General features: G+C 42.8%; 1 protein-coding gene and 1 long non-coding RNA gene across 4 annotated transcripts in view; one reads left to right on the plus strand and one right to left on the minus strand.

Annotated features, from left to right (window-relative positions):
- Positions 1–24,083, plus strand: part of LOC103876822 — a 58,269-nt gene that overhangs the window by 5,902 nt on the left and 28,284 nt on the right. For 2 of the 3 annotated variants that reach the window (XR_004177800.1, XR_004177798.1), the window contains exon 3: positions 961–1,086. This is a non-coding gene — a long non-coding RNA (uncharacterized LOC103876822). The remainder of the gene's footprint in view (positions 1–960; positions 1,087–24,083) is intronic. The other variant, XR_004177799.1, reaches the window with a different exon arrangement.
- On the minus strand, positions 129–24,020 carry FCRL4 (Fc receptor like 4). Its single transcript, XM_003892853.4, has 12 exons — positions 23,359–24,020; positions 21,782–21,802; positions 14,796–15,047; positions 13,445–13,699; positions 12,856–13,140; positions 11,785–12,072; positions 7,237–7,350; positions 6,065–6,092; positions 4,533–4,615; positions 4,237–4,305; positions 1,126–1,157; positions 129–1,027 (listed from the first exon to the last, which is right to left on the minus strand). Exons 1-12 carry the CDS (start codon positions 23,387–23,389, stop codon positions 917–919), a joined length of 1,569 nt encoding a protein of 522 aa, XP_003892902.2. The 5' UTR covers positions 23,390–24,020; the 3' UTR covers positions 129–916.

The following is a 24,083-nucleotide window of genomic DNA, read 5'->3' on the forward strand; positions in this document are numbered from 1 at the left end:
AAAAGCAACCTTATTTCCTTTGAGTAGGGAATGGTATTTAGAGAATCTGTAAGGAGTGCTTATTGCTTACGGGTTGGTAATTAATTTCTAGGCCTTTTCAGTGAACAGATGTGGGAAATATTTATCTATTTTTAAAGGCAGAGTTTATTATGAGTTTATACTAATATTTTAAATTCAAATTTAGGTTTGGAGAATTGTTACTTAAGTTTTTAATTTTATATTTGTGTCTCTTTTCTCTAATGTTGCAAATCTTTGTCCCTAATGACATTAACATAATTATCATTTGCTTTAGGAAGCGCAGCCTAGAGCTTGCATCTCCAGCCCTTCTGATGTCCTCTTTTAAATTCCTCTGTCTGTAAACCATTTCAGGTGGGTTCTGTTATCTGCAACGGAATCCTGACAGTGTAAGCTGTGCAGGCAGAAGTGAAGGGGCTTTTCATTGTTTGTGCGGTACCCATGCAGCCACTCACAGTTAAACAAACTGATGCAAGTGAGTCTCCAGTGAGAGAATTGTTGTAGATGTATCAAGCAGAGATCCAGGTCACCCAGTCTTTTTCATCTCTGTGCAAATCCCAATTCACCAAAATGTGTGCTTCTGTTTTTCAAAAACAGTCATTCTCTCTCTTTATTCCCCTTCGCTAATGCAGACCCTAGGGAATGTATTAGGCCAGGCCCACAGCAAATAATCCAGGGTCTTGTCTTAACCGTGGATCCTGGTCATTTTAGTGAAGTCTTTCACGCCATTCCATCCCAACATCAGAGCAGATGAATGAGTGTTCCTGGGAGTGAATGCATATGCATGAAGAGAACTGGAAAGCTGGAATGAGTTGATCATTCCAGGGGCCACAAGGACTGCACTGGGCCTGGGACTTTGGATAAGGGACAAATCACATGAGTAGGACATTCTCGTAACTTTTCATTCTCGTAACTTTTCATTCTCGCAACTTTCTTCGTCCTTAGAGCTGATCTCTCCAACTGAGTTATCTGGGTGTTGTGTCTTCACCTCAGAGTAGACAACTGAGACCTCCTGGAATGGAAGAAAGAAGTGGAAACCAAGAGGGAGTGTGAGGCTAGGTAATGGTGGAGGTAATGGTGGAGATAAAACTGTGGGGAAATGAAACTCACCTTATCCTCTAGAAGTGTCCTGGAGGTATTAGCTGTGGAGAGAAAGATAATCACTGGACTATGGGCACAAGGATGCACTTAGAACTCAGTCTGTTAGCTGATTCCCTAGAGTCTGGGAGCCACTAGGCCCTGTCCATTGATTGTCATGTTTTCTCCACCTCTTCCCCTAACATGTCTTAGAATACATTTGACTTTCTGTTCTACCATTTCTTAACCCAGCCCTCTGCAAGTTCTTTTCAAGCTCCATTGATCTGTAAAGTCCTCCATCAATACCACACTAAGAAACCTCACATCCTTCCTCTACCAGATATTGAGAGATTATTTTTTTTCTTAGTTTTAGTTCTTGCTTCTCTTAACTTACAATACTGTCATCTCACCACCCCGGATTGTTTGGCAAGTTCCCATTACAGTGCTCCATATGTATGCCCTGTGAGAAAAACTCTCTCCTATATTAACAAGTTCTAGGTCTTGAATTTTATTGCCATAGTTTCCTAGAGTTGGAGCCAGAGTGAGAGGTAAGTTTAGCAGATATGATTTGGTGGATCATGCATATTAGGAATTAAGAGTCTCAGAGTAAAAGGTAGAATTATCAGAGCAGCACAGCAATTTTATGGAGAGAGAGAGCCTGAAAAAAAGATACACTCTGGGGCACTTGAGGTTTCTCTCTGTTTCTTTTTCTTTTCTTTTTTTTTTTTTTTTTGAGACGGAGTCTCGCTCTGTTGCCCAGGCTGGAGTGCAGTGGCTGGATCTCAGTTCACTGCAAGCTCTGCCTCCCGGGTTCCCGCCATTCTCCTGCCTCAGCCTCCCGAGTAGCTGGGACTACAGGTGCCTGCCACCTTGCCCGGCTAGTTTTTTGTATTTTTTTTTTTTAGTAGAGACGGGGTTTCAGCATGTTAGCCAGGATGGTCTCGATCTCCTGACCTTGTGATCCGCCCGTCTCGGCCTCCCAAAGTGCTGGGATTACAGGCTTGAGCCACCGTGCCCGGCCGCTTTCTCTCTGTTCCTTACTGTATTGTTACCATATTCTTACCTCAAACCTTTAGGGATTGCAGATATTTTTCATAATATGATCGAAGCTATGCACTCTCCCCAGAATAATGGTCATATGCATAAAACTTTGCATATGATTTCAGGGGCTTCATGTAAACCTTGAGGAACAGCTAAAGAAACCATTCTACAAATCATTAATACTTCAAGTGTCTGAAATGTAACTAGTCCATCAACAGAATACTTGGCTTAAATGGTGTTTTCACAAATATGTCAAGGAAAGAGTATGAAGAAAAGCAAAATGATAAAGATAGCTCTATAAGATAAGATGTACTCAATCCACCCAAGAAAGGTAGTGGCCTTTCTAATGCTCCCATTCAAAGGGGATCCTGATTAATGGAGGTGGCTCAGGGAACAAAGTGAAAGACAAAGCAAGTGATCAGGTGATATATGTTGGTCAAATATAATAATAGGCCGTGCATGCAGAAAATATAGCAAGACAGAAGACTTAGTCTTAGCTTTGTCCTTTACTGACTTTGTGACCTTGAGAAAGTCCTTCTCTGAGTCTTATGTGTAATACTTCATTTTCATAGAACACCTTCAGCATCAGGTTACAACTGAAATTCCTAGATTTTAACCTCCCAAGTGAGGTGCCATGGGTAGATTTATACAAGAAATGGAGAGAATTGTTTGTTTCCTTGACTGTAAGAACCCAGGTTAATCAACCAAAGCAAGGAAGTGTGGGGAGGAAAAAAATAAAAAGATTTGTTGAAGAGATGTCTTTAGAAAGATTGATCAGCTTACGTCCAATGTGTCTCTGCTTTGGTTTTCTGAGGTGGGAGTACAGGTGGAGACCTCTATTTTATAGCCCCCAGCCTGGTGAAGGAGATCTCAGAAATTCCTCTTGAACTTCTGAAGTGATTTTGAAGTGATTTCCCTGATGCTGGGATATAGAGCTCCCACCTCAGAAAGCCAAAGTGGACCACAGGTTGCAGTTACCTACAGTGATATTTTTCTAACAACAGATCTCAATTCATTAGTGGGTCTTAAAATGGAGTCTGAATAGGATTAAAGAAGCGAAGTAGAACTTCAAGGAACAATTCAGCTTATTCTGGCCAAAATGGACTAACAGGGACTGGATTTGTCTTCCCATTTTAAACAATGAGAAAAAAGGACAAAACAGTGCTTTTCAGATATTGCACCAGTTTACCACTAAGCTGTGCATGGACTTGGGAGTTCAGACAGAACCTGACTTCTGGCTTGAAGCCTTGCTGACTTGAAGTGACAGAGACCAACAGTTCTGTTTTACTAAAGCAGCTAGAATTTGTAGGACAGTACCAAAGAGACAGGAGGAAAACAGATCGAAAGCTCCAGAAGTCTGCAGAGGGCTCTCCTCAAGTCTTTGGCTGAATACTGATAGGTATATTTGTAAGATGAAAGTATCTCAGGCCAGGGTAAGAACCACCAGAGAAAAACAGGCAGAATAATCCCAGAAGCTGATGCAGATCTTGTAATTAATGGACCATCTGATGTAGAATCCCCAGAAATGCATTGCTTTACTATCAGGCTAGATTAACCCTACTCTAAAGGTTGCTTGAGACTCACCCTAACAAAGCTTAAAAGCAAGCCTCAAAAGGATCCAACTCATTCCAAATAACTTACCTTTCTCCAACATAAAATTCAAAATCTGACAGTAATTAGAGGAATACAATACTGTAAAAATCACATTTTCTAGCACTTAATTAAAAATGCCTTGCATACATATATATATATATATATTCTCAGCACAATGCTTACCACATAGTAGACGTTTTACAAACATTTATTCATTCAGACCTAAGGGAGACCTTAGTACATACACTATAATGATCACAATATCTATCAGAAGGATGCTTAATGTCCATCCTGATCATCAGCAAAAGTATACTGTGTATATTTCAGTACCTATTTTCCCTCCTTAGAATCTAAGCTCCCCACTGCAGGGATTTTTGTCTGCCTTGTTTACTGGTTGACTTCCCATACTTACAATAGTACCTAGCACATAGGAGGTGCTCAGTAAATGTTTGTTGAATGAATGAATGAATGAATATAGTTTGCAGCCAGAATCTCTTCCCAGGGACGTACCTTCCCCTTCTTCTCCCAGCCGAATAGTCTGGATCTCAGAGTACATCAAATCTCCCTCTTTGGGGTGTACTGGAAAGAAAAGACATTTTCAAGGCTGTTCCTGTTAGTATTAAAGTGCTACAGATACCTCTTCCTAAGCATCATTTCCACTCTTCTTGGACACACAATGGAACAATTATCTGGGAATATCTGGATTTGGGACACTTTAGGGAGTTCAGGGGCATTTCCCATGGCTGAAAGCGCATTATCTTTCCATGGCTGAGGCCAGGAACAGCTTCCTAGAGGGGAATCCTCACCATCGACACATAGCGACTGAAGCTCCACCTGGGCAGGGTAGATGGAATGGGAGGAGTCTCCTGGGCCTGGAGTGGGAGGAAGCCTGCGAGACACAGAAACCATAATAATCCCTGTCACATTATAACATGCAGGAGAGTGAGATACTCAGGGAGAGCGGCAGAGGAGAAAGAGGATTTGGAGAAAGTCAGCAGCCAACAGGGAACAGGAAAGCCTGAATGGTTTAATCAGAGTTTCAATACGTCTATGTAGAGTGAGATTGTTCTTTTGAAAGAAATCCTGGGGCTGTAGGATGGACAGGCTGCCTGGAAACAAGGTTAGGGAGTCTCTGACATCATAGTAACAATCATCGTCTCATAGTTAGAATGACTACTCTTGGTTGGTTAAAAAATACTAGCTTTCCAGCCTGGGCAACATAATGAGACCTTGTCTCTACACAGAATAAGATAAAGTTGACCAGGCATGGTGGCATGTGCCTGTAGTCCTAGATACTTGGGAGGCTGAGGTGGAAGGATTGCTTGAGCCTGGCAGGTTGAGATTGCAGTAAACTGAGATGATGCCATTGCACTCCAGCCTGGGTGACAGAGTCAGATCCTGTCTCAAATGTATACGTACTGGCTTCTTCATCATCAGGAAGTAGTGATTAAATGTCTTTATTTTACTGTTGGCCTGGTTCAGTGGCTCACACCTGTAATCCCAGCACTTTGGGAGGCTGAGGTGGGCAGATCACTTGAGGCCAGGAGTTTGAGACCAGCCCAGCCAACATGGTGAAACCCAGTCTCTACCAAAAATACAAAACTTAGCTAGATGTGGTGGCTCACGCCTGCAATCCCAGCTACTTGGGAAGCTGAGGCATAAGACTCACTTGAACCTGGGAGGCGGAGGTTGTCGTGAGCTAAGATTGTGCCACTGCACTCCAATCTGGGTGAAAATAAATAAATAAAATAAATAAAATGTCTTTACATTGTAATGTCTGTACAATTCAAGAAGGAATTAGACATAATCCACACTCCTATTCCTAACCTAAGACTGAGACACTGACATAGAAAGAGGAAGATGACAGTATTTTCCAAATGGAAGTTAAGGACATAACGTTTAATGAGTATATATGCATGTATGGTGCAAAAAGAAGATTATTAGAAACATAGAGTTCCCTGGAAAACCTAGAACATTTGTAGAAAATCTAGACTCTAGTCATTGTATGCATAGTTATAGTAACACATTGTCTAACTTAATTATAGTACAAGAAATATTCTTTGCCAACCCAGAAAATTTATAACCTTTGGTATTATCCATTTAGATGAGTAGGTTAAGGTCAAATAAGAAATCTATCATTTTTTATGTATTGCAAACTATTAGCTGACAAGCAAAGTTCTAGGAAGCTTCATTTTTGACCAATTCAAGGAGTGTGAAAATGGAAGTATCTAGCTACAGGGCCAAAGAGATATAACTTGACCTAATTTCATAACCCCACAGTTTTGCATATTGTGTACTTGGGAAACTAAAAAGGAACTGGCAGAAGCTGAGGTCTCACCTGGTTTCGTCTCCCAAGAAACCAACTCCTGCAAAATAAAGCAAAGATGCATTTGTGTCAGCAGAGGGAGCCCTTTCTCAATGACTTCACATAACAGGCGCTATCTAAGAGATGTCATCAAGAAAGTCAATTCAAACACCTGCCCGGTCCTGGGTTTTCAAGAAAATGAGGTGAAAAAAAGATTGAACAAAGCATATAACTTGTTGAGACCAGGACTGCATACTCCAGAGTTAAATATGCAATTGTTTGAGAATTTATGAAGACTCAAGTCTGTGTTGAAATCCCTCAGGAAACATTACATATAACCAAAGTGTCACTTGGAGAGTAGTGAGCTGTGGGTGAACTTCGAGGAACATCTGTGGTCATGCCCAGAGGAGCATCGGGCTCTGACTCAGGCTCACTAAGGAGAATCGGTCAGAGGTCCAAAGCTCCCTACCTCCAGCTCAATGCAGGACACATAGAAGGTGCTGTCAGGAATCTGGAAAGTTTAATTGAATTAAGAGACAGAGTTGAAGGATGTGGATAATTGTTCTAGAGCTGAAAAAGGTTCTGCTCCTGTCTTCTACACCAGGTTTCTTGGCATCTAAAGCCAGCCTGAGGTGGGCTGAAGCAAGAAGCCTTTGGAAGTACGCAGCCAGCAAACAATGCCTGGGACAGACCATGTCCAAGAGGCAGGGGAGGCTGACCTGAGGAGAGAGGGGCTGCTGGAGCACTAGATGGCAGGCTCAAACTCAGACCGAGAAAAGCTCCTGAGGGGACAGAAGGATAAAATTAGCCAGCTCTTATTCTCAGTCATTTCTGCAGAGCCCTTTAGTTCATTTTGAATCTCCATTTATGGTGCATTTAGGTTGAAGTATCTAACTGGCCAGTCTGTATGAACCAAAGAAACTGCCTAAGTAAACTGTTCAGATACAGTTTTTGGAACTTTACATTAAAAATTTCACTTTTCCTCCCCTTCCCTGAGACTTTGCCAATCAGACTAGATATGAGCAGCTCTCATTCATGGCCTCTATTTGCAAAACTACCCCTTAAGGAAGGGACAGACGTGAGTGTGTGTGAACGCTGGAAGGGGAGACTTGGGAGTGGTGGCCTGGTGGCCACTGAGGCTGGCTGCACGCTGAGTTCAGGGGAAGGGACAGGGCAGGAACTGTGGCAAAGAAAAGAGCACAAACCTGACTTCCTCCAGCGCCAGCAGTAAAACAGCAGGGCCAAGGCCAGGAGAAGAGCAACGAGCAGCCCCCCAGTGGCTCCCGCGGCGACAAGGCCATCTCTGTTGCCTGAGATCTCTAAGGGGAAAGGACCTGTGTGAATCTCAGTGGAGAGGTTCAGGGCTTGGGATTGCCTTTTCCTCAGCTTGGTTGGGTACTGAGCCCTGGAAGAGAGAAGAATCTAAAGGACTAGGACTCATAAAGACATCTTGGGCCAGGTTTTGGCCAGAAAAGCTCACACTGGGTGGGCCAGGGCCTGAGTAGAAGAGGAAACAGCTCCCTCTACCTTCAGTAAATCATTTTAGAAACTAACAATTTAGGGGAAATCCTAATGTTGTATTCTGGTAACCTGGCTTCCTGCAAATTGCCCCCAGACACCTGGAGAGATACTGTGGGACCATGGCTTGGCAGCACCTAACTTAGGAACAGCAAACTGCATGAGAGAGAATGAAAATTGCACCAGTGATTAGGGCGCCAATTGAACCAACAGTAACTCTGAGATTGCTCTGCATTGGGACACCGTGATGAAATGGCATCAGCCTCCTTCCTCACAGAAGCCTGTGCCTGTGTGCTCTGAAGGGCAGGAGAGAAAAAAACGGATGGTAAAAGTACACACAATCCATGCATTATTAGGGGATTTTGATATTTCCATGGGGTCCATTCTCCTATCCTTTCATCCACAGAAAAGGAAGTTTCATTCAATTTACTCATTTATACAGCAAGTATTTACTGAGGCTACCCTGTGCCAGGCACTGACCTAACCCTTGAAGATACAACAGTGAACAAGGCATTAAAGTCCCTGCTCTTGAATTGATAACCCAGGGAGGGGAGACAAGCAATAAACAAATAAATAAATTTATACCATGCCCTGTGGTGATGAGCTAAAGAGCAAAAAGCATGAGAGAGGGAGAGAGAGTGGAGAGTGAGGGGTGGTACTTTCCCATACGTATTCTTGGTTCCCAGGTAAACTAAATTCAGACCTCAGACACAGGTACCACAGAATTGACAGAGAACATGCAGGTAGTAGAACAACAGCAACACTGACCGTGATTTCCATTTATTTTCATCTATGATTTCGGGCACAGAGGAGCCATTGGCCAGGAGTGGCTGGTGACATTTCTGATATTATCCTTCCCTCCCTGACAATACCAACATACCTGCGCTTTGACCTTTGAGTGGTTCCACTGATAGACAGTATTCAGTGGACAGTCAGCCCAGCTTCCCAGCCACAACAGCTGAAAGAGTAGGGTGGACAGCAGGAGAGAAATCTAAGGACAGAGAGGCTTGGCCACTACATCCTGTATTGATTCTTTCCCTGTCGCCTGCTGGGGCATCCGCCTGTGCAAAATCAGAATCAGCCATGCCCAGGTCTAGGATTCTAGACTCAATGGGCAGAAAGCAAGTTACTCTACCTTCCTGGTAAGTCTATTTCCTAAAAGAAATGGCTACTTTGGGGAAAGTAATTGAAATTTGTCTCAGTTAGAAAGGCACAGATTCTAAATCCAAGTTGTTGGGTTAGAATCCCAGCTCTTCAACTTACTCACTGTGTGAGCAGGGAAAATTATTTAATCTCCCTTTGCCTCAGTTTTCAACTACTTACTGTTGTAAATGAGTTAATACATGTAAAGTGCTTTGAACAGTGCCTGACACTTAAGTGTTATGTCTAGGGAAGTACTAGTTCTTATTTTGTGGTCCTGACACCATGCCCTAGACTCTCAGGAACTTCAGGCAGGTCTCTCATTAGCTTAGAGAACACCTCCATAGGTTAAGCCTGCTCCCATACAGCCCTACCCCAGACAACCTCAGTCCATGCTGTGGATTGATTTGTACTCTTTTCCCCCAAATTCATACGCTGAAGCTCTAACCCCAGTGTGATGGTATTTGGAGATAGGGCCTTTGAGAGGTAATTGGCTTTAGATGAAATCATGAGGGTGGGGCCCCAAAGATAGGATTAGTGCACTTCTAAGAAGAAACACCAGAAAGGTTGTCCTGCTTTCTCTCTCTGCCAAGTGAAGATACAGCAAGCAAGTAGCCTTCTGTAAGCCAGAAAGAGAGCCCTCATAAGAATCCACATTATATTAGTGCACTAATCCCAGACTTCCAGCCTCCAGAACTATGAGGAAATAGATTTCTGTTGTTTAAGCCCCCCAGTCCCTGGTATTTGGTTATGGCAGTTCAAGTTGCCTGAGACAGCCCACCTTAGCCCAGCACATGAGGCTACTGCAGAGTTTCTCTCTTTGTTATATATTCTCCTATTTCTAAGCACAGGGGATTTTGCACGAAGTCTATGATTAAAAAATATTTAGGAGGGAATCCCTATTCCATCAAATATCACTGGATCCTTGACGTCCATTTAATCTTTGAGATCATCTGTTTCCTTAACAGATGTTGACACCTGCTTTCCAGGGCTGTCATGAGAATAAAGTGAAATGATACATGTGAAGTGGCCAGTTCACTGCCTGGATCGGGAGAAGCTGATCCATTCTAAAGACCCTAACCCCCAAAAGGGAGAGGAATAATTTATACTTACCAACAGATTCACTGTTATCTCCTCAGAGATTATAATCTTTGAGCTTCCTGAGGCAAACTTTTCAGAATAAGAGCCTTCCTGCAGAAGAAACACCCTCTACCATCAGCGTTACTCTGGATTTCAGGGCATTCAGGAGTCTTTAGAGCGAGCCCTTGGCAGTTTGCAATTTTGCTAATCCCTTCTTTCTCTTCCCTAATCTGATTCTTGAAATGCCATTGAGCCCTGGAATTCAAGACCAGACTGGGCAACATAGTGAGAACCTTTCTCTATGAAAAATAAATTTAAAAATGTAGCTGGCCACAGTGGCACATGCCTGTGGTCCCAGCTACTTAAGAGGCTGAGGTGGGAGGATCACTTGAACCCAGAAGGTCAAGGCTGCAGTGAGCCAAGATCACGCCACTGAACTCCACTCTGGACAATGGAGAGAGATCCCGTCTTTAAAAAAAAAAAAAAAGTCATTGAAATGACATTAGCTCAGTCTCAGTCCTTCTCTGCTGGGAATTACACCCAGTGTTATTCCCAGACTGAGATGCAGACTGCTGTGGTACTTAGTTCTGGGGAAACACCTCAGTCTCTTAACCTGGTGGGGCCTGCTTGATCACAAGACTTGCCAGCATCTGGGCTATTAGCATAGCAACCCCCTTGCTGGAGCCTCTGACTAAACTGTTCAGGTTTATGGCTCTGACCATCAGAGCTGACTTTGTATAAACAGTGCAGCTGTTTTGGGGGAGCAGTCTCCAAAATTTAGAAGTTGGAAATATTAAAAGGATCCAGAAAGAAAACTTCAAAAAGTATCTAGTGAATAGATAGAATACTAACAGGTTATGTCCCAGAAATTGAGCAGGAAAATGTTTCAAGAAGGAGGGAGGGATCAACTGTATCAAAAGCTGGAGGTAGGTCAAATCAAATGGGAACAGTTTTCCACTGGCCTTAGAAATATGGAGATCATTAGGAATTTTGGTGGATTGAGGCAAGCCTGGTGGTGATGGGTTTAAGAAAAAATAACGGAAGTAAGGAGAATGAATTGAGGAGTTTTACTATATAGAAAAAAGGGAAATCTAGCTTTCCAGTAACTTAATAAAAGCTTCTTTCTTTCTTTCTTTTCCTTCCTTCCTTCCTTCCCTCCCTCCCTGCCTCCCTCCCTTCCCTCCCTGCCTCCCTCCCTTCCCTCCCTCCCTCCCCTTCCTTCCTTCTCTTTCTTTCTTTCTTTCTTTCTATTCTTTCTCTCTCTCTCTCTCTCTTTCTTTCTTTCTTTCTTTCTTTCTTTCTTTCTTTTTTTTTTTTTTGCCAAGGATGCAACCAAACCTGAGATTGAGGAGGAATTGAATCCCCGTAAAGACCATTTCCTTAGTGCCAAGGTAGCTGAGTGAGAACATAGCTTGACCCAGTGTGGCTTCTTAGGGATGGAGGAAGAGACCTATATGAGCTAAACCTGTGAGATCCCAAAGTAAGGCTTCTCTCCTCAATGGACAAAAGTGGGCTCTGTATCTGCTCTCCATGCTTCTTGTGAGTTTCCTGAACCACATAGGATTTGGCTGCCGAGAATCCCTCAGGATTCTATTATAGTAATGAAGGAAAGGAATGCCTCGTGCTTTCGGTTCTGTGCGGCTGCTGGTCTGATGCGTGTGGATGATTTACTGAAAGGAGAGGTTAGGGTGACAGAGCTGTGCCCCATCCAGAAGCACTGCTAACGAGGGAAGGCTCCTCTTGGAGATAAACACACAATGGGTCCAAATACAGACAAAAAAAAATCACCTCCAAAAAGCAAAATGGCTCCCAGCCAGCATTACCTCACTACAGGACCTTACTCTGACCCGATTGAATTATTAACATTCTAATGGAAGAAATTGTTTATCACAGTGGAGCATGGCAAAATGGAAACAGAAAAAGCAGAATCACAGGGTAATGTTAATTACCTTACCCACCCTTAATTTGAGGAAGTTTGCTGAGAATAAATAAGGTCAATAGAGATGAAAACTCACCTCTCACAGTGATATTCAGCAGCGCGCTCTGGACGGGGCCATAGCTGTTGTCTGCTGTACAGTAGTATCCCCCTGCATGGCTCTCTCTGATGGCAGGGAGCTCCAGCTCCGCTCTGGGGGAACGCTGAGTTTTCCTCCCCAGACTCTCCTGCGTGTCCTCTCGGTGCCAGGAGAACGTGGTGTACCCTGTGCCTTCAGCCACGGAGCAGACAAGGACCAGCATCTCGCCTTCAACCGCCTGGCCCCCTGTGGGCTGTGTCTCCAGGAGCACCCCAGACACAGGGATCCCTATGTAAAAATGAGACCACAGGTCGGGGCCAGTTGTGAAGGAGGGCAGGGCTGGGTAGCTGGGGTGTTGGGCAGGGTCACTTCTTATGTGACTTCAAGATATCCTCTTCAGCAGGCACTAACATTGTGACCAACAGACCACGAATTTAGGGCTGAAAATATCACTAAATGTGATAAGCTTTCCATCCTGATATATGAGGCCCCAGGAAAGAAAAAAAGAAGCATTTGGGTTTTGTCTGACATCCTGGCTGGAGGTCTGAGTTGTTTTGAGGGAGAGGTAATAGCAGTAGTGGCCGTCATGGCAGTAGGCTGGACCACATCTACTTTTAAAAGTCATAGTTTGGTACCTAAGTGATGTTTATTGGACCTATCTATCTCTCCTTCTCTTCTGCTGTACACATCATAGGCACTCACATTGTTCATTGCTACTGATGGATGCTTGTCTTCTAAATAGTTTTCTTTGAGATCTAGCCATTCTAGAATCTGCCAACTCCCTAGCAGGGCACCTTATTTTCTTGTTTTGTTTTCCATAGCTCTCAAACGTAACTACATGAGTCAGCTGTGATTCTGAAGTCATAGAATTTCAAAGGAAGACTGAGGTTTTAGGAAAATGGAGGTAGAAAAGAAGTCATGTATTTCTCTTATTATTGTACTTCACTTCTTGGCCTAAGCCCGGTTCCTCTGTTGGGATGATAAAACCGGTCTCTGCTACATAGTCCCCATGCCTGCAGAGCCTGAGGGGCCCAGAAAGGCAGGGAAGACGCCTGGCTCTCCAACACTCACGCTGCACGTGGATCTGTAGCAAGAGACTGCGCTTGTGGATGTTCCCCATCACTGTTTCAGCACCACACCAATAGGATCCTGAGTTTTCTCTCCAGATGGCTGGGAGCTGGAGTTCCCGGGACGGGCTCCAGTCTGACAGGATGACCCTGTCATCTCTGAAGAAGATGAAGTGAAGTAGGGTATCCGACCGCTCTGGAGGAAGCTGTGTTTCACAGCTCAGGTTTACAGAATTCCCCTCTGTAGGCTGAGAGTCTGTAGCTTTCAGCTGTGGATGTGGAAATAGTTCTAGAGAGAAGAGGTAAATCAAGTTCTGAGCATGAGAGTATTTAGCACTCTGGGAGAGACAGGTTTGGGTGCTCAGTCCCAGGAAACTTCAGACACACAGCAAGACAAACTTATCAAAACCTCTATCAAAATTTTCTTCCACAGGTTTATTCAGGTACAATCATCCCACTTTCTCTGCCTCTTAGAGGACTTGTGCCTCTCATCTATCCAGGGTTTCAATAGTAACCCATAAATTCCTTCCTTACATGCTCAGTTTCCTATCCCTGACATTACTAAGCAAATCTATATGAACTGAAAGACTCACCTTGAATTTTAATCATTTTGAAATTTGATCTAAATACATCATTGTTGTCTCCATATCCAAAGCATTGATAATTGCCATTGTTATTTGAACTTGCATTTGGGATAAGAAGATCCCAGCTTTTATTAAAATTGGAAAGAATTTTTCCATTCCAAGTATATTTCACAGCAGTCAATTTCTCTTTCCTCCTTCTGTGGCATCTCAGAACCAACGTGTCACCTTCAAACACAGAATACGGGACCTGCAGGATTAAGGAGTCTGGAAAAGACACAGAGAGGAGATCGTCATTCAAAGCATTCCTGCTACTTCCTTCTTCTGTGTCTCTTGAATTACAAAGGCTGTATTGTTTTCTTCTTTCTTCCACAAGATGTAGTCTCTTGATCCAAGCTCACAAAACTCCTAAATCAGTGTAACATGCTTCAGATACAATTCCTAAATTTCCTAAATAAATCCCAGAGGCAACTATTTTATCATTCAAGGTCAGATTCCAAAGATAAGGAGTCTAATATGGAGAATAAAAGCTGAGAGGAAGGGTGATCAAAATCCCTGACCTAATAGAGCACGTCAGAACTTAAAACCAACCTGCTCACCGAGTGCCAGAGCAGGAGCTATGAAAGAAGGGGCCCTTGGAGAACTATGTGAGGAACTCTTCCCGGGCATTGGAGCGTGATTTGTAGCAGGATTCTTGTCAGAGACACAGTCTAGGTTCAAGGGACAGTGGATGTGGTCCTCTATGGAAATTCCATGCTGTTCAGATTCTAATGATTCTAATTTGAGGTTAGCTATATCTCTTCTTTCTTAGATGACTGTGTTGAATGCCTATGCCTGTAGACCATGCCCTTGCAAGTGACCAAAATCATTATCAATCAGGTAAAACTGGACAGGAGGAGCTGTGGGAGCTTGATGCCAATCAGAGGGAAAACTAGCAATGAGGAAGGGACACATAACAACGGGTGGGGATAAAAAGCATCAGTTCGGAGATTTCCCACCTCTGAGCTCCTCTGATGGCACTTTTGTCCTCAGCACAGTTATGTGTGTGTAACTTCTCCCTTATGAGGCTATAAAGCCCTGCAGGGCAGGATCTGAGACAGCTTCATTTTTGTACTCCCTAAAACTAACTCATTTTCTTGACCGTGTAAGTGTGTGGGGATGTCGATTAATATTAACCATTTAAACTCAAGTTTCAATCATAGTTTGAAAAACACTTGCAGCCATTGGAGGGAAAATGTGAAACTAAAGGAGCTGGGATCGAGGGTTAGAGAGCAACGAAAGACCCCAGTTCGTGGAACCTCCAGGGAGCTAAGATAAACGGAAACCCTTTATAAAGTTTCAACTAATTCACCTTCTTTCTCACCTGAAGAAAAGAGCAAGCGCACAGGGTTACTTTGCGGGGATCCCTGGGCCTGGCATCTGTACAGTCCAGATTCCCGAACCTCGAGGGTGTTTCCTGGGGTTACGGTCAACTTTTCTCTCCAATAGTGCTGATACCATGTTGTTTTCTCTGTTGCATAGAATTGAAATCCATTGCAAGTCAGAGTCACTCTCTCTCCCTTGAAGAATGTGGTCCATGGAGGATGGACGGAAATCACAGGTTTGTGTGCAGCTGCTGAGGAGGAAAGAGTAGTAGGTCTGAGGTGGAGGTGCCTGCAGTCCCAGCTGCAGTGGCTTGTGTAGGTTACACTGGAGGACATGGCTTGGGAGTTCCCTAAGAGGCCCCTGGATGACTTCTGTTTCCCCAGGTTGCAGGTGAGCTGTGCTCACCTCCTCCAGGGTGCAGTGGCTGCTCAGCAGTCTATAGCAGCAGATTGGCCTTTCAGAGGGAGGGCAGCCCTGGCAGGATCCACTCAGCAGTGATAGATGATGCGAGGCTCACAAACCCTCTCACTTGTTTCAGTGAACCAAGTCCTCAGGTAGATAGTTGGAAATCGCGTTTCTCCTGGACTCTCACCTGAGATCTTGGTGTTACAGGGACCTCTCTAAGATGAGTTCTTGTGTGTGAAGGGTACCAGAAAATGCCATCTCCAGGTTTGTCTCTTTGGCATATGGATTATTTTGAGCCAAAGGCCACTGAGAATCACCAGAAATAGGAAAAGTTCTAAAAGCAAGGCACAAGTTTTCCTTTATAAGTGAAAAGTTTTCCCTTATAAGGGAAATTTCCTTTTGTAAATGTGTCTCCCTCTCCCACACTAGGAAGAGGAAGACTCTTAACAACTTTCATCGATAGAGAAGGCATTGACTTAAATATGCATAAAAACCCTTGTTTACCATGTTTTTCCTAGTCAACCTGCCACAGCCTGCCTCTCCCACCCAGAAGCCCAAAACTCCTTTTCCTTTGTTTAGTCCAGGATGATATACAGGTTGAGTATACCTTATTCAAAACATTTTGGAACAGAAGGGTTTTGGAGTTTGAGTTTTTTTCAGATTTTGGAACATATACATAAACCAAAAATCTGAAATATGAAATGCTCCAATGAGCATTTCTTTTGATCATCATGTCAGTGCTTAAAAACTTTCAGATTTTGGATTTCGGATATTTGGATGAAGGATATTCAACCTGTGTAAATCTCAATCATCTGGCTGCCTCCTTCAGCCATTGTTTTCTTTGTAAATTCCCCTGTCTATGTACATAATTAAAAATTTTTTTTCACTTGTTAGTCTGTCTTTTTTTTTTTTCAAGAAAGGGTCTCGCTCTGTCACCCAGGCTGGAGTACAGTGGCGAGATCTCGGCTCACTGCAACCTCTGCCTCCCAGGTTCAAGCGATTCTCCTGCCTCAGCCTCCTGAATAGCTGGGATTACAGGCGAGTGCCACCATACCCAGTTAATTTTTTGTATTTTTAGTAGAGACGGAGTTTCACCTTCTTAGTCAGGATGGTCTCAATCTCCTGACCTCGTGATCCACCTGCCTCAGCCTCCCAAAGTGCTGGAATTGCAGATGTGAGCCACCGCACCTGGCCTAGTCTATCTTTTATCAAGTTAATTTATGGGCCTCAGAAAATTAACCTGTAGGATCAAGAGAAAACTTTTTCTTTGCCCTCTTAATTTGCTGAAAAATCAACTGATGAAAGGCAGATTCATAGAAGAAATGGTCTACAAATTTATTTACATGTGCAGGGCAGAATTACAGAGTGATTCCCCAAATATACCAATAAGGCCCAGACACTTACACAGCCATTTTTGGAGGGGAGTGGGGAGAGGGGGAATGTAGGTAACTCTTTTGAAGAGCAATAAATAATGACCATGGTGAATTAATGGATAAATGGTTCTATTTGGAAGATGAATGAGCCTGAAGCATAGATATTTTCTTGTGACGGAGTCTGTTCAGGTGTGGTTACACCCGTCAGTCTTCTTTTCTACAGTAGAGAGGAGGGAAGAACAGTTGTGCTTACTGGTGGGTCGACTGGTCTTTAGGTGGATAGGGAGAAGTTTCTTCTGCTGATCTTTAAAGGCCTTTAATTCAAAATACTAGTTATACCAAGTGGCCATATTTTGGGGTGAAATATTTTGGCTTTCTTCAAACCTAAGAGAGATGGAAATTTTTTCCCTCCCCTACAGGTAGCATGAGCATGTGGTGGGATAGGGGTTATAGATGGAGTGAATATAGAAATCAGGAAGCCAATTAGACTGTTATGGAAAGTGGTTTAATTTATGTTTTTACTGTCAAGAAATATGTATGGGAGAGGTGAGCAGGCTCTGTCTGTCATAAGAAATATATCTAGATAGCTGCAGAGAGTAAGAGTGCAGGGAGCTAGGTGGTCCTAACTTCCCAGACCTCAAAGCACTCTCTTGTGACAGTAAAATACTAACCCTACATGAAATTAGGCCCTAAACTCTTTGAAGCATTGGTGGATAGAAACTGAAGAATTTGAGGATAATACAAATCAAAAATAAGAGGCTTAATTCTCCCCGACAAAAGGAAGAGGCTTCTCTTCCTCTTTCAGAATTTCTTTCTCTGTCCTTTGCAAATGCATGTAAATGTTTATATTGGTTAAATAACCAAAACAGCATGGTACTGGTACCAAAACAGATATATAGACCAATGGAATGGAACAGAGGCCTCAGAAATAACACCACACGTCTACAACCATCTGATCTTTGACAAACCTGACAGAAACATGAAATGGGGAAAGGATTCCCTATTTAATAAATGGTGCCAGGAAAACTGGCTAGCCATATGTAGAAAGTCGAAACTGGATCCCTTCCTTACACCTTATACAAAAATTAACTCAAGATGGATTAAAGACTTAAATGTAAGACCTAAAAACCATAAAAACCCTAGAAGAAAACCTAGGTAATACCATTCAGGACATAGGCATGGGAAAGGACTTCAAGACTAAAACACCAAAAGCAATGGCAGCAAAAGCCAAAATTGACAAATGGGATCTAATTCAACTAAAGAGCTTTTGCACAGCAAAAGAAACTATCATCAGAGTGAACAGGCAACCTACAGAATGGGAGAAAATTTTTGCAATCTACTCATCTGACAATGGGCTAATATCCAGAACCTACAAAGAACTTAAACAAATTTACAAGAAAAAAAAAAAAACATCAAAAAGTGGGCAAAGGACATGAACAGACACTTCTCAAAAGAAGACATTTATGCAGCCAACAGACACATGAAAAAAGGCTCATCATCACTGTCATTAGAGAAATGCAAATCAAAACCACAATGAGATACCATCTCATGCCAGTTAGAATGGCTACCATTAAAAAGTCAGGAAACAACAGGTGCTGGAGAGGATGTGGAGAAATAGGAACACTTTTACACTGTTGGTGGGATTGTAAACTAGTTCAACCATTGTGGAAGACAGTGTGGCGATTCCTCAAGGATCTAGACTAGAAATACCATTTGACCCAGTGATCCCATTACTGGGTATATACCCAGAGGATTATAAATCATGCTACTACAAAGCCACATGCACACATATGTTTATTGTGGCACTGTTCACAATAGCAAAGACTTAGAACCAACCAAAATGTTCGTCAATAATAGACTGGATTAAGAAAATGTGGCACATATACACCATGGAATACTCTGCAGCCATAAAAAAGGATGGGTTCATGTCCTTTGCAGGGACATGGATGAAGCTGGAAACCATCATTCTCAGTAAATTATCACAAGGACAGAAAACCAAACACGGCATGTTCTCACTCATAGGTGGGAATTGAAAAATGAGAACACATGGACACAGGGCAGGGAACATCACACACCGGGGCCTGTCAGGGGTGGGAGGGCTGGGGGAGGGATAGCATTAGGAGAAATACCTAATGTAAATGACAAGTTGATGGGTGCAGCAAACCAACATGGCGCATGTATACCTGTGTAACCAACCTGCACGTTGTGCACATGTTCCCTAGAACTTAAAGTATAATAATAATAATAATAATAATAATAATAATATAATAAATAAGCCTATTGCCTGGCTCACAACCCAGGGAAGTCCTGGGAACCACCTTTTTGAATACAAACATCTAGGGAGAGAGTTCCTCTGTCTCTCTCAGTTCCTGTGGGAGAGTAAGGACTTAACTTTGGTGGCCTCAGCTTTCTCCAATGTGCAAAACGACCTGCTGTTGTAAAGACAGAAGTTTGTTTCCCTTCAGTTACTGAAGACAACGGGGTGGAATTCCTTTCTGTCTTTGCAGCTTCTTAGTGGATTGTCTGTGATGTTCATCATATTCTGGCTTATTGCTTATTCAATAATATAAATGTTTCCTTTCTCTACTACCCTTGTGGAGAGGATTTCTGAGTTGGGAGGAGATTTTGTTTTTAATTACGTATCTTCTAAGAAGAAACTGTTTCCGAGGCTGTTTTTAATCTGAATGTTTGTTTTCTGAGTTTTGTAGTTCTGACTTCGTGCTGGCTAACAACAAAAGTAACTACAACACAAATTATTCACTACTAGAAACATTCACTCAAACGTCCTTACCAATATAATACTACTATCTAGCCTTCTCCAAGATCAGTGCTTTGGTAGGCTAATCTTTAGTGGGTGTACAAATGAAAATTGATTGCTATTTTAGATTCTGCTGAAGACGCAATAATTTATAAACTTGGTAAGTTATGTGAAACCACTGCTCTGATCAGTCATAAAATCACTGAAGAGTATGGCCCAGCAAGACCTATTAATGATTATGAAGGAGAAATCAATAATAGGGAAAACACTTGTTTGGCTCTCAAAAGTCAGTCCCAATGCTCTTCTCTCTAACTTGTTGCCCCCTAATGTGTTTGAAAAAATGAAGTACTAACTTTCCCACCTACATGATCCAGGTCTGAATAAAGGGATGTCAGAGAAATAATGCTAGGGATGGACTAGGGAATAAGGATTCTGGGAAAGTGCTTTTCCTTTATTTGAAAGAAGAGATGTACACTGGGTGCTCTTTGACAGCTTTGCTTTCCTTCTCCACTTGCCTCCTTACTTCTCCCCATTTTCTGCCTTGAACAAAGTCATGAAGCCTGGAGCTGTTGCAGCTACCACATTTTGAAAAGTCAATATTAGATTCATGCTTTGTCCTACAGATTGCCTATGGTAATGTCACTTCTGTGAAGTAGAAAATAAAATGCATCATTTTCGTTTGTATTGCTTTTCAAAAATAAAATCTCAATTTTGGGGATTGCTATTTACTATAAAATTTTTAATAGAAAAACTTCTAATTATTTTCTTCTTGGAACCTTTTTACTCAGATGAGGACTGTCTACCTTTAAGGATTTATAGGCAATTGATTTTTTAAAGCTTAAAATTTTAAACATTCTTGCCTTTGTCCAGAAGAACTTCCCAAATAGATCTTTTAGTTACATCTAAATGAGAAGAAAATGCCCTTTCTCTGTTTGGGGGGAAAAAAGAAAACTGTAAAATAACCCAACTTCATGTTTTACAGGAAGAAGCTAAATGTTCTGTTGGGTAAGGTGAAACATCTGTGTGTCTCTGCAGAATTTATTTTATTTTATTTTTCAGATAGAGTCTTGCTCTTGCCCAGGCTGGACTGCACTGGCCTGATCTCAGCTCATTGCAACCTCCACCTCCTGGGCTCAAGTGATTCTCCTGCCTCAGCCTGTAATCACGTGCCACCACGACGGGCTAATTTTTTGTATTTTTAGTAGAGATGAGGTTTCACCATGTTGCCCAGGCTGGTCTTGAACTCCTGACCTCAAGTGATCCACCCACCTCAGCCTCCCAAAGTGCTGGGATTACAGGCATGAGCCACTGTGCCCAGCCTCTGCAGACACTTTTTAAAAAGAAACTTCTGTATTTAAAGGTTTAGACAGGATACCCTATGTCATCAGTGGGAATGGGGCTGTGTTTCTGCTGAAGAGAATAGAAAACCCTACCGGCTATGTTCCTGGGAAGCACCTGGATGCAGAGCAATTGAGACTTAGGCAATAGGTCTTCTACTGGAGGGAAGTAGAATTTATTTCCTTTGATATGTGCAACTAGACTCTTCTTTGCTCTGAGGAAGCTGCCCCTGCTATGTGCAGGTGGCCCTATGGCCAAGAAGGGACACAACTTTTCAGGGCCTTTGTGTGTTTGAGACTGAGTTGATGGGCTCTGAGATTAGCTACATCCTTGGCTGTAGTTAATTCAAGACACTTTTTGTATTTCATTTCCCCATCCAAGAACCATTAGCAAAGTCTGCCAAATTATAATCTTGTCTCAGGAAGGGTGTGTGGGAAATAGTCTGTGTCCATGGCACCAAGGAGGGGAAGAACAGCAGAGTTAGGAGCCGCAAAAGACAGTGCACCTCAAGGGGGCCAAGACCCTTGCTGGCTCCAGCAGCTCCTAGGGTGCTCCAGAGGAATGGCCCAAACGCCTGTGAGGCGGCTCCCTATGGAGGATGGGACTTTTTGTTGACCAGTAGGGTAGATGCAGACTCAGGGTCATCATAATTTGAGCTATTCACAGAGAAGCGTGTCTCCATGGGATGCGGAAGTTGGGGATAAATTTGTTACACATGGTTAGTGGAAAAGCTGCTGGAGCCCCAGCCTCCCCCTGTGAAGTATTGGCTTATTTCTACCCTTTTCCTCTCGGGATGCTATGCATTCCATCAGGCTTGGCTAGAATCCCACATCAGGCAGGGTGGCAGCTCCTCCTCCTGTGGACCCTGTGACACATATCCCAGGCCCTGCCATGTTTATCCAGCACAATGGCAGTTTTGGTTTAAGAGAGTGACCCCCAAATAGCCTGATTCTTAGAGTCAGGGTCACCACACCAGCTGATGTTTCCACATCCCTGCAGCCCTCAGGAAAAGAATGAAATGGACAATGGGGACTCCTGTAAGTATTTGAGATAAGATATAGTTGTTAGGAAATCTAGAGATATAAAGGAGCAAAGAAAATAAGGACTTACCAGATTGTCCACAGACTGGAGCTGAAAGAGAGTAAAGAGCCAGCCATCAGCATAGGCAAGGAGTCCCAAACTATTCACCCTGAGAGCCCACACACTCGTATGCTACTTCCAACCAAGAGGAAGAGAAACGCGTTCCGTTTCACCCATCCCAGGGAAGTGGGGAAACACAGTGGCCGGACGCTCAGGCTGTGGGCTCAGACGGTCTGGTTTGAATTTTAGCTGTATGACCCAGGGCAAACCACATGAACTTTCAAGTCTCAATTTTCTCATTTGAAAAATGAGGCTCACAAAATTGACCTCATAGTAGTACTGTAATGAGTTAGATCTGTAAGGTTTCAATTAATGGCTGCTGTCATTAATTTTTTAGTGTGGGGCTGCTGCTGCTCCCTCTTCTCTTGACTCAGAACACTTATTATCATAGCTAATTTGGAACTCAAAATGAGACAGACAGTGGGGGGTAGTAGTTAAAAGCCTAGCTTCCAAAGTTAGATTATGGGTTTGAATCCTGTACTAGCTGCATAAACCTTAGGGATAAGACCAACATCTTTGTGCCTTCATTTCCTCATTTGTAAATGGGAGTTATAAAAGTTCCACCAGATCAAATATTAGAGAATTGGATAAATTTATACATGGCGTAACCTTAGAAACGTGGGATGTGGTCAGGGCTCAGCAAAAATTAATTGACATCCTCACACATTATCCTATAACTATTTGCGTAATATTTTTCTCCTATTGTCGAGTCAGATGTTCTTGCATATGTACATTGAGGTTCTATTGAGAATGTCACCTCTTGAGGGCAGAATCTCTGTCCTTCAGGTCTCCATATCCTCTGTGGTGCCCAGCAGTGTGGTATGCCAAGTATACCCATCCATTCACTCCTTAGTTCTCATCATATGTCAATCACACTAACAGGTCTTCCCTTAGTTGGGGTCTGGGGATCAGGTGGGAACTAGACAAATATGCTTAATAAATATTTAATGTACAACAGACTGACTGTTCTTTAATTCCCTAGCTTGAGCTACTAGGAAATCAGTGCCTCATTTGTACAAATACTGACAAGTGGTACAAAAGCAGGAAGAAAAAAATCAAAGGGAAACCATCTTATCTCTTCTCTTCTCATGCTCTTTGCAAACATCAGAGCAGGTTTGAGCTTAGAATACAGAGAAGGAAATAACTATTCCCAGCAGATGATCCTTTCTACCTGAGTTCACAATCAGGACTTGGTCCTTCACAAAGGACTCAGTCCGTCTTCTCCTCTGGGTCCTCATGCTCTGTGACTTAGGGACTGAACCTAGCCATAGGTTTCTTTTTACATAAACAAAATAAGTCCATTTGGGGGTAAAATGATTTTCCGTAGGCAATTAATAGCAAAAGTAGATGAGAAATACATCTTTGGAAATCAATCATTATCATTTTTCCCCTTCTACCAGTAAATCATTATCTTTCCTTTTTGTTCATTTTCTGCTGTTCTAAAATGGGAGTAAAAATCCATAATTGCAGCAGCCCAGAAAAGAGGGCTTTTGCTCATGGTGAGGCTCAGCTTTGCAGCAAGCAGAGGCCTCCTCTCAATCACTTACCAAAGAGCAGCAAGGACGCCCACAGCAGCATGGAAGCCTGCTCCAGGGTTAGAGAAGGAGTTCTTAGTAGACAAGCCAGGTCAGCCCAGATTGCCAAAGCAGCACTTGCCTACACCAGCACCAGCAGTGAGTTCAGTAAGCTTCTTCTCTGCATAAACCTGATTGAGATAATGAAGTGAAAGGGGGAAGTAGAGGACTCTTTCTGAAAACACCAAACAGCAATGTGGCCCAGTGTGAGGGAATCCAAACCATAAAAATCAAAATTTAATAGAACTAAGTACTGCTGTGACATCCTGGCGTAAATCACTTCTCAAGGCTAAAGCTACTCTATTTTCAGGACTCTCTAGCCTCTATCTTTCAAGGAAATCACAACCTATTCTCTCTGCTACCAGAGATGAGGTAAGATTGCAGGCTTATTGAAATCCACATAATATAAGGATGTCCCTGAATCTCACCAGAGATGAAGAATTTCTCATTCAACATGGAAAAGGCCTCCTCTGACCTCTGATGCTTCTACTGGAACACCGCCAGCAGGCCGTCTGTATATCTGATGAAACATCTCAATCACAAGGCAACTCTCACCTTGTCTGATATATATGAAAATATCCTGACTCATCAGTCTGGGAGAAGCCACAGCTTTTGATCTGAGTAGAAGGCAAGCTGAGGAGTAAATTATAGCCCCATCATGCTCTTCCTAGATAATAGACCATGACATTTTTACTTAA

This window comes from Papio anubis, chromosome 1 (genome assembly GCF_008728515.1).
Source record: "Papio anubis isolate 15944 chromosome 1, Panubis1.0, whole genome shotgun sequence".
NCBI classification, from domain to species: Eukaryota; Metazoa; Chordata; class Mammalia; order Primates; family Cercopithecidae; genus Papio; species Papio anubis.

Bases quoted from the DNA above. Each gene is read 5' to 3' on its own strand.
- FCRL4 (XM_003892853.4), bottom strand. From the start codon at position 23,389: ATGCTGCTGTGGGCGTCCTTGCTGCTCTTTG. The intron at 15,048-21,781 runs GTAAGTCCTTAT...TTTCCTCCTCAG, and splicing joins TCCAGTCTGTGGACAATCTG to CAGCTGCACACAAACCTGTG. The intron at 4,306-4,532 runs GTGAGGATTCCC...TTTTCTTTCCAG, and splicing joins TCAGTCGCTATGTGTCGATG to TACACCCCAAAGAGGGAGAT.